Source organism: Staurois parvus, unplaced genomic scaffold (genome assembly GCF_062004578.1).
Source record: "Staurois parvus isolate SC_StPar_1 unplaced genomic scaffold, SC_StPar_1.0 ptg000137l, whole genome shotgun sequence".
Taxonomy (NCBI): domain Eukaryota; kingdom Metazoa; phylum Chordata; class Amphibia; order Anura; family Ranidae; genus Staurois; species Staurois parvus.
Window position 1 is genome coordinate 13,753,663 of NW_028317933.1, and position 13,071 is coordinate 13,766,733.

At 40.5% G+C, this 13,071-nt stretch overlaps 1 protein-coding gene across 1 annotated transcript in view; it reads right to left on the reverse strand.

The window, feature by feature from the left end:
* Positions 1–1,205: 1,205 nt before the first annotated feature.
* LOC149465842 (uncharacterized) overlaps positions 1,206–13,071 on the reverse strand; it is a 72,517-nt gene continuing 60,651 nt past the window's right edge. Inside the window, exons 8-9 of the mRNA XM_089673459.1 lie at positions 3,781–3,893; positions 1,206–1,253 (exon numbers count right to left, since the gene is read on the reverse strand). Of these exons, the coding sequence (XP_089529585.1) occupies positions 1,206–1,253; positions 3,781–3,893 (161 nt within the window). The remainder of the gene's footprint in view (positions 1,254–3,780; positions 3,894–13,071) is intronic.

Genomic DNA, 13,071 nt, shown 5'->3' on the forward strand with positions numbered 1-13,071 from the left:
CATCAGAGACCTGCGGGGTGCCTGAGGAGCACACAGGGCGGCCCAGATGGGAAATCCAATGCACAGTCAGGGATGATCGGTGTAGCGAAGGGGACAGTTACAAGCAGTGATCTCCCTGTATGGCTTTCAATGAAGCAGATGGAAGCTGATCTCCTCCTCTCCCTCCTGTGACTTCCAGCTGCTTCATTGAAAGTCATAGAGGGAGATCACTGCTTGTAACTGTCCCCTCTGCTGCATCGATCATCCCCCACTTTGCTCCTGATACATCTCATCCATCCATGGGTGCAGGGTGTTCACAGCACCGTGGGCCTCCCCAACCCTCGGGGCCCATGAGCAGTGAACACCCTGCACCCATGGATGATACACCACTGGTCAGCATCTAATAATTTATGTAAAACCTTTATCATTGAAGTAAAAAACTGTTTGCTTTAACTGCTTATATTGTGTTAGCTGGAGTTCAGCTTCAGTTTCTTAGTCAAGTACACCTAAACTGCTAGTCTAAAAACACCCTCCCCCATAGTGACAAAAATGTCTGCTTTACTACGTCATCCAGAATGCAGACACCCTAAGACAGAAAGAATGTTATTGGCTATCTAAATCATCAGGTGAAATAAAAGGAAAAAGCCTAAAAAAAAGAAACAAACAAAGCCACCACATCAAAGATTTGGTAAACTGCAATATATTACATTTTTGGGGGGTTAAAACTGTTTAAGCACTTTTAGTATGCAACATTTGGAACAGGAGGGGCAACAGACAGCTTTTGAATAAAAAACAGTTTTTGTATTTATTTCACAGATAAAAGACAGCTAAATATTGTACCAATTCCATACAAAGTATTTGAAATTTTTTTGCTTGGCTGTATTTTGAACAAGATTTAGTGTGGGGTCAGCCACCTCTTTCTGAGGGGCATCCACAGGAGAGAAGGAAACAGTGCTGGTGGGGGATGGAAAAAAAGGAGGTAAATCACAGCTCTGTGCAATATCCTTGCACAGAGCAGGTAAGCATAACATCTATTTTAAATTAAATAACAAAAGTAAGATTTAGTATCACTTTAAGCATTGTATAAGGGGAGGAACAATACCTACCTATCTATGTGAAGGATAAATTGTGTGAATTAAAATGCAGTTATTTTCCACCCCGTAAATAATAATAATGTTTAGGCATTGTCTTATTTATCTATCTTCTTTCTGAATAAAGATTTAATTTCAATTGCTCCACATCTTCTTGTTACCTAAAGTGCACTTGTACCCAGACTAAAGAAAGAATTCAAATATTCATAACAAGCAGTAAAAACTTTAAACTAGTCATTCCTGATCTTTCCAGATCAAGCCATCTCAAAGATAACAAAAAGATAACAATAAAAACCTGTATTTTATTGGGTTTCAGTTGGTTGCTATCTTATAATGCTTAACCTCCCTAGCGGTCTGATTATGTCCATATTTCTGCGCTCAAAGCGGTACATTTTTTTACATGGAAATATGTATTTTTTTTATTGTAGGCCTGTAATTTTTAGGAATAACTCTCTGAAATCTGTCCGAACAAGAGTCTAGTAAACATCCCCAGTATGTTACAATTTGAAACACGAAATCATAAATTATAATTTAAAAATAATAATATAATAATAATAAATTTAATTCAATAATGTAATCAAACCAAAAACACTGAAATTTGAAAAACAGCGCCAAGCTCGCACATCACTGAGCAAAGTCGCAAAATCATTTTCAGTGTCTAATGACGAATTTCCCCACTAATCATTATCACTCAATTCTGTAAGTGGTTCTGATTTACTATCGCTGTTCTCTAGCTGGTCTAAAACCGCTTTTGACCTAAAGGGATGCTTTTTGGACACCATGGACGTTTCTCAGTTTCCAGGCAGAAAGAACAGTAAAAATGCAGGCAGGGCACAGGACAAAGCACTCGGGACAAAATGTATGTGAAATGGTTTGATACAGTAATGTTTTACTATGTGATTTTAGTGATTTTAGTGAATGTCACTTTTTGTCATTTTCAAATTTCCTGCCATTCCGTCCCCTGTACGTCCCGACGCTCGCAGGGGACGGAACCCAGATGACAGATGCCGGCATCTGCCGGAGGACGTTGCTGGGGACACTGAAGGAGGGACATCACGGGAGCGCAGGACAAGGTAAGTGATCGAGGGAGCCCAGAGCAGCACCTTATGGTATTCCCGAGTGTAGCTCGAGGTTACCGCTTGTGGTACTGAAACTTTACCCCAAGCTACACTCGGGAATACCGTCAGGGGAGTTAAGCCAGATATCCATTTGATCCATGTTATGAACAGGCTGATTGCACACAAGTCGATCCATTGATCGACTTGTGTACAACCATCCTGTCGGATTTATTTACATTTGATTACTACTGATGGCTATAGCTGCTAGCAGTAATCATTGTGTTCTGTCAGCCGGAAAGGCTCCCCCCCACCATCAGAACACAATAGCTCTCCCTCATCAACACTGACTGTGTTGATGGGGGAATCGAACACATTTTCTTTCCTCCCATAAAATAATAGAAAATAAGCTGAGATTTCAGTGCTTCTGTTGTAAAATTTGAAAATGAATCTTTCTAAAATGCCTATAACTACAAGAGTGAATGACTGCTTGTTTTAAAATACTTTTAGGGTGTATTCAGACCACATGTGGTGGGACTGTGTCTGGTGGTGTGCGGGCAGTTTGGACTGAACAAAAATACTGCAGTTTGAGGTTGTCGATTTCCTTGCATCATGCGGTTGGAAATTGAACTTAATGAAATGGCCCTGTGACATTTCAATAAAGTTAAAAGAAAAAAAAGTCAACAGTACGATGATCAGAGGTTGTAATGCAGTCAATTAGCCCCTACTGCTTCAGAATATATAAATATTTTAGTGTGCAAAGTCTGGGCACAGGTACACTTTAAAGCACAGCTCAAAATAAAAAATGTAATACATTGAGTCTTATCAATCAGTTTAATTTTTTTATATGTTACCTGCCAATAACACATTTTTTTCTAGAGTAACAATGCTCACTCACTGTGCTGTATCTATGAAGGAGCAGCGTTGTCATCCTAGGCTGCTCTCCTGATGTATACTACAACTACCTCCCATTCTTATTTCCGTTACATAGGGGGGATGGATGCTTTGTACTTCACAGTAGGTAGCTGGGAAAACTGATAGCATTGTTTGAGACATCACTTCAGTTCATAAGAACTTATAAAACCAATGGAATTCTAGCAAAATCAACAGGTAGTTTCCCTACTTGCAACACAATATACAAAGCCGGAAAAAAGAAAATAATGCAGTCACCAGATCCAAGGACTGGTAAGCGGCAATATAAAACATTTTTCTTCTTGGGTTTGGAAAATTGCTTGATGAATAAGATAAATCCACTAAATAGACAACAACAATTTAACTCCCGAAGTATCATCATTAGTTAGAAACAAGCTGCAGGTTCTACTTTTAAGAGTAGAGTTTCCAAGAAGCTACTGCTTCTTGAAGATGAAGCAGTTCAGAAGATATGAGATGCTTTATTATTGTTGAATTTATGGTAAATACTCCACTTAAATTCTTCTTCTAATTGAACTAAATGTATCCATATTTCCATTCTATAAATAACTTCTATTAAATGTTCTATATTTATATTTCTGTTTTAAACATTTTACTGAATTTGGTTACAGTGCGACTTATAAACTACTGCAGTCCAGAAACAGACAAACTGCAATATTAATATAACCGCTCAATAGCGTGATTAAAACAAATTGTATGAATAGTCTTATATCTACATTACTTACCTTTTTCAAATCATATATGAAAGTCTGAAGTCTTTGTGCATCTTCTAGTTCAAATACAAAAGTGTGGTTAGAGATCCTTATATCTTGAACCAGGATAACACCCATAATCCTTCCTAGTTAACATAAAGCCAAAACCTATTATGGTTGAATGGACAATCCAAAGTAAACTATCAGTGGCAAATCAGGATATATAAAACCATCAAAGTTCACCATCAGTTTGAACTATACTCACTTGTTCCAACTACAATGCTAACAGGTCATTCTTATCTCTGCTTATCTTTAATAAGGATATTCTCCTTACAGCTGGCAGTTGCCAGACATATTATATATTTAAAAAAGGAGTGCAGAGGTAAAATTCTTTTCTAGTATAATTTTTCACTCCAATAACGTGTTTTCCTGTGGAGAGTTTACGTTTCAGTCTTTCAATTTTTATGCATGTTGAAATCACATATACAGTATATATATATATATATATATATACACACTGTAGATATAGTATTTTTTCTCTTTTCTCACTTTTTTGACTGTATGTTACTGTGCACATATTTTTCCAGATTAAAAAAAAAAGGGCAATTAGTATTTTTTTCCTCAATGAGCCTGCAAAGCATTTTGCCAGCGATCAGTGGATCACAGGTGCAATGTCAGGCTCCTGCAGACATTTCTTCTAGCTTTCTTGCCTTTTCCTCTGTACGGGCTTTCTATTTGAAAACTTGAGGAAGTGCCAATGAACTACGACGGCGCTCATCAATACCCTCACAGTCCATTGAGGACTACAAGCCATCTGCCATGGTAGAAGATGGAATTTGTAGTTTATTCATTTACAGATTACTGTGAATGAATGACATGACTGTGCAGGCATGAGTTGTGACTGCGGGTGCAGGAGAGAAAACGAGGGATGCTGGGGGAGGTGCTGAAGCATGTTAGACATTACACCATAAATATGGGTATAACCTGTAACATGCTCCAAAAGTGAACTTAGCCCTTAAAAAACATAAAATAGCACAAAATACTCACACAGAAAGAAAAAAAAATATTTTGTGTATTGGTTATGAAACTCTCCATATGGAGTAAGAACTTGATAGCAGTTGCTGAGCAGCATCTAGTTGCTGTCAAATTGTTACTCCATGTGGAAAGTTTAATACTGATTTAATCTAGATTTATGAAGTCCCTGTTTTTTTCCATGTTTTTATTTTGGGTTGAACTCTGATGAAGCTGAAGTGGTGTTGCGGCCGAAATGTGTTGCCTGTGTTTATGTGACTTCTTTCCCAACAATTAAGTATTTATCTGGTTTTGGCCTGTGCCACCTTTTTGTATTTAAATGGTTAGACCTACTGTTGGGTGTCCATCGAAGGAAGCTACTGTATGTGGGAGCTGCCTTGTCAGAGCTATTGAGTTTGAATTTTTCTTTTATCTAACTACCCCTAAAAGTCTAAAAGATCCCAGCTCTTCTTTAGTATGTTGTTCTGGAGCTAAAAACCCTGACCGGGGTCCTTACTCTTACCTACTCTATCCAAAAATAGAAACAGTTTTAGCTTTAGATAGATTTAACATTCTCCTTTGTCCCTCTAATCCTGCTGAGATAACCTAAGACTATAACTTTATGGTTTCCATAATATTTGGTGGTTTGTACTGGGATGCCCATTATTGTACAGGGATGATATGAGTTTGTATTTTGATTTGGCCAGAAGAGTTCAAGGTCAATTTCATCTTCAATGCCAACTTTTAATTATTTTTATTTTATTTCAGGTAAGTATATAGTGCTGTCAATTTATGCAGCGCTTTACATATATATTGTACATTCACATCAGTCCCTAACCCTCAAAGGGTGTACAATCCAAGGTCCCTAAATCACATTCATACATACACATACTAGGGACAATTTAGACAGGATCCAATTAATCTACCAGCATAATTTTGGAGTGTGGGAGGAAACCCACGCAGGCACAGGGAGAACATGCAAACTACAGGCAGGTGGTGATGTGGCTGTGATTCGAACCAATAACCCTAGTACTGCAGAAGTGCTAACCATTTAACCACTGTGCTGACCAATGATCTTTTATAAATCAATCCCCCAACTGATAGGTTAAATGAAACCCAATGTGAAGGTATCAAGCACCTGCCCCCTGGGTATACTTCATGAAATTGCTTTGAATAGGAGAAATTTCCAGAAAGCATGCCACATCATTACTTTGAAGCAGTTAGAACTCATTTACCAATGAAGAAGAAAAATAGTAATGTCACAGGAATGGGCCACAGACACCTTGAAAAAAAGGTATGTATATATTAATTAAAAAAATGTGGGGGCTTCATTTGTAAGTGAAATAGTCCTCTGCAGTGGTCGATGTAGACTCCATTGTTTTATGCATGTAGGAGTATCTAAGTCATATAACCTGTTACCAGATCCATTTTCCTGGAAAACTATAGTAGTTGAGAATCAATTTCATTTCACTTGTTTTTAAAGTCCATCTCCTAGTTAATGTACCCAAAAGGGTGTGTCCATATCACCATACTGTGATGTGAGCACCCTTAGAAGGACCCTCCATCTATGCACTGAAGACGTAAGAAGACTGTGCATCATGACAGTGATCATGGAGTTAGGTAAGTATTTGGGACATTTATCTTAGTTTTTATGTTAATTAGTATGAGAATTAGTGGGATATGCAGGATATTGATTAAGGGGGTAGGCTTCCCTGGCAGAACTTGGCTTCAAAATTATTTTTAAACAGCATACACTCATGACACAGAATTTTCTAAAGAAGCAAAAGCTGTTTTCCTCTTAAACTATATCAGTCTATAACTGAAATGTATCAAGCTGTGCAGAGCAGGTAGAAAAGAAGCAAAAATCATAGAATGTAAGCTCATGGAGTCATGGCTTCACCTCCTGAACAGGGCACTATGCACTTACAGTGTATTGATGAAGAGAACAGAGCTGATGTCATCATGTGAGCCCCATATTCAATATCATCCAGGACTTACTCATCCAGTACATCTGGTCAGAAGACATCAGAAAAATTTAAATTTAGAGCATAACATACCACTACGAGAGGGACCTCCAGAGGATGAGTTGGCTTTTGGAAGGAGAGAACATGGAACATGAGGCTTTAAAGCCAAGCTCCTGCCTTACCTTAAGTCTTGCACAGTTGTACAGGTTCCTCTCCTGCATGAAATTGCCTACTCTGCACATCTTATGAGCTTCTCACTATGTACCGTACATTAGAAATTGCAGCAAGTCAGACAGAGGTTGCTTAATTTTTTTGCCTGTAGGTTGATAAGACTTGTGACAGTTTCAGGTAGTTCTTAATTGTGCACAGCCAACAGCGTCATAGCATCCAAAGACATTGTGCAACCAACAGCATCATAGCAGTAGAGGACATTGAATTGGGGGCTGAGCATGCATTGAGGATGGAGTATCCTGTATGGACACTCGCACTTCTGCCACCTTCCCAACATGCCTCTAGGCTATAAATTCAGGTACCTGTTTCTGACAGGTACATGCATTTGTTGCAGGTACTGACATTTGTGCTGAGGAACAACACAATCCTAAAGAGAATCTAAGACACTTTTTATGAATTCTAGCAGATATAAGCATATCAAACACAATCTTTAACCTCCTCCAACCCGGGCTATAGTCAAATGTGGGAACATTGTTACTCCAGGTGGACGTCATATGACATTCTCCTAGTCATGCACCTTGTAAGCACCGGAGGGCCACACAGCTGTGCAATCTGTCACCAGCTGTGTCCACTGGTTACAGCGGATGACAGCTCAATGTACCGGGCTGGCACCAGTACAATGTTATCGCTGTGACCAATCAGCGATCACATGTCAAATTTAGAGAATGAATCGCTTTCATTTATAGCCATTCATTGTGTACTATTGTGATATCTGTGATTAGTCACATTGATCACATGGTACAGCGAGGGCAAATCACAGCTCAGTTGTACCATATGATAGCTGTGGGCTATCACAATTGTGCATAATAGCACATGAATGGATGTAATTCATAAAAATGATTGCTTATGACAGCAAAGATCACTGTAATATGCAATCATAGTATAAAAACAAAAAATTCTGATCACCTCCCCAGAGTAGTGCAGTGTCCCTTTGGCAACATTGCACTGCTCTGGTCACAGTATGTAAAAAAATTGTAAAAACAAAATGTCAAAATTTAAATTTTTTTTTTAGATACTATGGCCAGTCAGTATTCTTGATCACTGCCACACCAGTGGTAGGATGATGCTGTATTGCTCTGATCTATCTATCTATCTATCTATCTATCTATCTATCTATTCAGTCATATCCAACCCTTGGCAATTGCATGGACCGTCACTCGTAAGCGACTTTTTCAATGAATTCTCTTAGTAATTATTTTACAGGGTAGGTTCCCAGGTCTTTCCCCAACCCCTACCATGCAGGAGATCCCGCATGGCCAGGGATGAAACTAGGACAATTTAGACAAGAGCCAATTAACCTACCAGCATGTCTTTGAAGTGTGGGAGGAAACTGGAGTACCCGGAGGAAACCCATGTGAACACAGGGAGATCATGCAAACTCCATTGCTCTGATAACAGTATGTGAAAAAAAAAAGTGAAAAATGTATTTACGTATTTTCTCCATTTTTCTAAAATTTTAGACAAAAAATTACAACTTAAAAAAACTCACCATGCCTCTTACTAAATACCTTGAGGTGTCTACTGTCCAAAAAAAGGGGTAATTTAGGGGATACTTGTAGAGTTCTGGCCTCAAGAAATGAGACTGGCCACAGTATATCAGGACTGATTAATTTTCAAACATATATACCATAGTTTGTAGACTCTATAACTTTCACACATACTAAACAATATACACTGATGTTTACCAAAGAAATGTAGCAGAATACATTTTGTCCTAAATTTATGAAGAAAGATTATTCGTTTGCAAAATGTTATAACGAAAACAAAAAAAGTGTTTTTTTTCAATATTTTCAGTATTTTTTTGGATTATATAGCTTTCATGCCTAATGCATTGTCATTCAAAGTGTGACAGAGCTGAAATGTAAAAATTGGCCTGGGCAGGAATGGGGTGTAAGTGTCCGATATTGAAATGGTTAATTAATCTGTTCTGAGTTTACATTAATATAAAGCTTAGATTTTCATGTCATGGCACTAGGTGGTGCCAAATACCAGCAATTTCATAGCTTAAAGTGGAACTATAGGCAAAACTTTTTTTTTCATTTTGTATAGAATAACCTCCCTAGCGGTCTGATTATGTAAGTACCGTATTTGCCGGCGTATAAGACGACTTTTCAACCCGTGAAAATCTTTTGAAAAGTCGGGGGTCGTCTTATACGCCGGTATACGGCGAGCCGGTGTCAGGGCGGCACTTTTTCGAGGGGCGGCGCCACCCCTCCTCCTCCTCCAACGGACACCAAGTACAGGGGTGGGCAGAGGGGCTGCTGTACCTTACCTGGCTCCGGTCCCGGTCCCACGACGATCCGGTACAGGAAGCGCGGCTGCTCCTTCTTTCAGTTCGGCCGCTCGATGGTCCCGCCGCCCGCTCGGCTCCGCTTCCTCACCAGTGATTGGGCGCCAGCACTGGAAAGGCACACAGGCGACCAATCACCGGTGAGGAGGCGGAGCCGAACGGCCCCGCGAAAATCAAGCGGTCGAACTGAAAGAAGGAGCAGCCGCTCCTCTCCCCCACTGACACTAACGATGGGGCACTATTCCTCCACTGACACCAACGATGGGGCACTATTCCTCCCTCCACTGACACCAACGATGGGGCACTATTCCTCCACTGACACCAACGATGGGGCACTATTCCTCCTCCCCACTGACACCAACGATGGGGCACTATTCCTCCTCCCCACTGACACCATTGATGGGGCACTATTCCTCCTCCCCACTGACACCAACGATGAGGCACTGTTCCTCCTCCCCACTGACACCAACGATGGGGCACTTTTCTCCCCACTGATACCAATGATGGGGCATTATTCCTCCCCCACTGACACCAATGATGGGGCACTATTCCTCCCCCACTGACACCAACCATGGGGCACTATTCCTCCTCCCCACTGACACCAACGATGGGGCACTATTCCTCCTCCCCACTGACACCAACGATGGGGCACTATTCCTCCCCCACTGACACCAATGATGGGGCACTTTTCTCCCCACTGATACCAATGATGGGGCACTATTCCTCCCCCACTGACACCAACCATGGGGCACTATTCCTCCTCCCCACTGACACCAATGATGGGGCACTATTCCTCCTCCCCACTGACACCAATGATGGGGCACTATTCCTCCCACTGACAGCAATGATGGGGCGCAATTCCTGCCACTGATACCAATAATGGGGCGCTATTCCTCCCACTGACACTAATGATGGAGCACTATTCCTCCCACTGACACTAATGATGGGACACTATTCCTCCCACTGACACCAATGGTGGGGCACGATTCTTCCCACTGACACCAATGATGGGGCACTATTCCTCCCACTGACCAATGATGGGGCACTATTCCTCCCACTGACACGAATGATGGGACACTATTCCTCACACACTGACACTAATGATGGGGCACCATCATTGGTGTCAGTGGGAGGAATAGTGTCCCATCATTGGTATCAGTGGGAGGCATAGTGTCCCATCATTGGTATCAGTGGGGGGAGGAATAGTGCCCCATCATTGGTATCAGTGGGAGGAATAGTGCCCCATCGTTGGTATCAGTGGGAGGAATAGTGCCCCATCATTAGTGTCAGTGGGAGGAATAGTGCCCCATCATTAGTGTCAGTGGGAGGAATAGTGCTCCATCATTAGTGTCAGTGGGAGGAATAGCGCCCCATCATTGGTATCAGTGGCAGGAATTGCGCCCCATCATTGGTGTCAGTGGTGGGAATAGTGCCCCATCATTGGTATCAGTGGGAGGAATAGTGCCCCATCATTGGTATCAGTGGGAGGAATAGTGCCCCATCATTAGTGTCAGTGGGAGGAATAGTGCCCCATCATTGGTGTCAGTGGGAGGAATAGTGCCCCATCATTGGTATCAGTGGGAGGAATAGTGCCCCATCATTGGTGTCAGTGGGAGGAATAGTGCACCATCATTGGTGTCAGTGGGAGGAATAGTGCCCCATCATTGGTGTCAGTGGATGAAATAGTGCCCCATCATTAGTGTCAGTGGGAGGAGTAGTGCCTCATCATTGGTATCAGTGGGAGGAATAGCACCCCATCATTGGTGTCAGTGGGAGGAATCTTGCCCCATCATTGGTGTCAGTGGGAGGAATAGCACCCCATCATTGGACTACCATACTGAAATACCATACCATATTGAAATCAAATCTGATGTTTTTTCATTTTTATTTGGTGTGCGTTGGAAGAGGGGTAGTCTTATACGGCGAGTATAGCTCAAACACTATATTTTAACAGGAAAAGTAGGGGGTCGTCTTATACCCCCAGTCGTCTTATACGCCGGCAAATACGGTAGTTCTGTGCTCAAAGCGGTACATTGTTTTCAATGGAAATATGTTGCTTTTTATTGTAGGCCTGTAATTCTTAGGAATAACTTACTGAAATCTGTCCGAACAAGAGTCTAGTAAACATCCCGGATATGATAAAATTTGAAACACGAAATCATAAAATATAGTATAATAAATAATCATAAAAAATAATAGTAATATAATAATAAATATAATTCAATAATGTAACCAAACCAAAAAAATTTACATTTGAAATAGAGCACCGAGTTCGCACATCCCTGAGCTTAGTCGCAAAATTGTTTTCAGTGTCTGATGACGAATTTCCCCCCCAAATCATTATCACTCAATTTTGAAAGTGATTCTAATTTATTATTGCTGTTCTCTGGCTGGTCTAAAACCGCTTTTGACCTAAATGGACGCTTTTTGGATGCCATGGACTTTTTTCAGTTTCCAGGCAGAAAGAACAGTAAAAATGCAGGCAGAGCACAGGACAATCAGCAAAAAGTTATTTTCATTTCCCCTCCATACCACTTCTCCACCAAAGTTAAATATGTAATCTTAATTACCCCAAATGTACATCTTTCGACAACCCACATAAAAATAAAAAAAATTTAAATAAATCAAAATACAATACAATGAATTAAAATAAAATAAATATATAAACTTAGTGTCCCAAAAAGTGTCCTATATACAACAAATCCAAAAAACGTTTTTCTTCACTTCAATCACTTCTCCTTGTGATATTTTATATAGAATTTCCAATACGATAATCCAGTAGACCAAACCTCAAAAGAAATATAAATTGCAAATAGTGTATTATCTTATAACAAAAATGTATTTGTGCACTATGTGTCATGCATACTCCAACACAAAGTGTTTAAGCAGTGAAAAAGAGGGAAAAAAAAAAGAGCACAGGAAAAAGCACTAGGGACAAAATGTATGTGAAATGGTTTGATACGGTAATGTTATACTCTGAGATTTTAGTGTATTTAGTGAATGTCAAATTTTAAAATTTTTTAAATTCCCGCCAGTTTTGTCCGCCTTACGTCCCGTACGTCCCGACACTCGCAGGGAACGGAACCTGGAAGACGGATGCCGGCATAAGCCGGAGGACATGGCTGGGGGGACATTGTGGGACCGCAGGTAAGTGATCGGGGGATCCCAGAGCAACGCTGCAGTGTAATCCCGAGTGTAGCTCGGTGTTACCGCTTCTGGTACTGAAAGTTAACCCCGAACTACACTGGGGAATACCGCCAGGGGGGTTAATGAGGGTTATAACCTTTCTCAGATTTTTATTTTGCCATCTGTGTCTCATTGCGGAGATTTCCCTTCACATCCTGTCCCATTGCCAAACAGAAAGTGAGAGTAAATCCCTGCAAATTAAGAGAATTTCTTTGGGACCCCCAGGTCACTAGAACCAGTGTCCCCATTGGAGGATTTCCCCTCTATTACTTTTCTGGTGGCAACCCAAAATTTGGTATTTTCTTTTACTTTCACTTTCACCAATAATGGTAAACAGGACAAACAGAGAGGGTGAATCTCCTTAATGGGGGCACAGAAGCAATAAAAACTGACAGGGGTTCTAATCTCTCTGCACTCTATCCAAAACAAAAAAAAAGGTTTGCCTTTAGTTATACTTTAATTTTGCACTGGGATTTCTATTTTCACCTTTTTGAACAGTACATATACACATATACAGTATCATACAAGTCTCCCAACTGTCCCTGATTTGGTGAGACAGTCCCTCTTTTGGAACCAAATTCTCTTTCTTTTTTTTCTTTCTTTTTTTTTCTTTCTTTTTTTCTTTCTTCCTTTCTTTCTTTC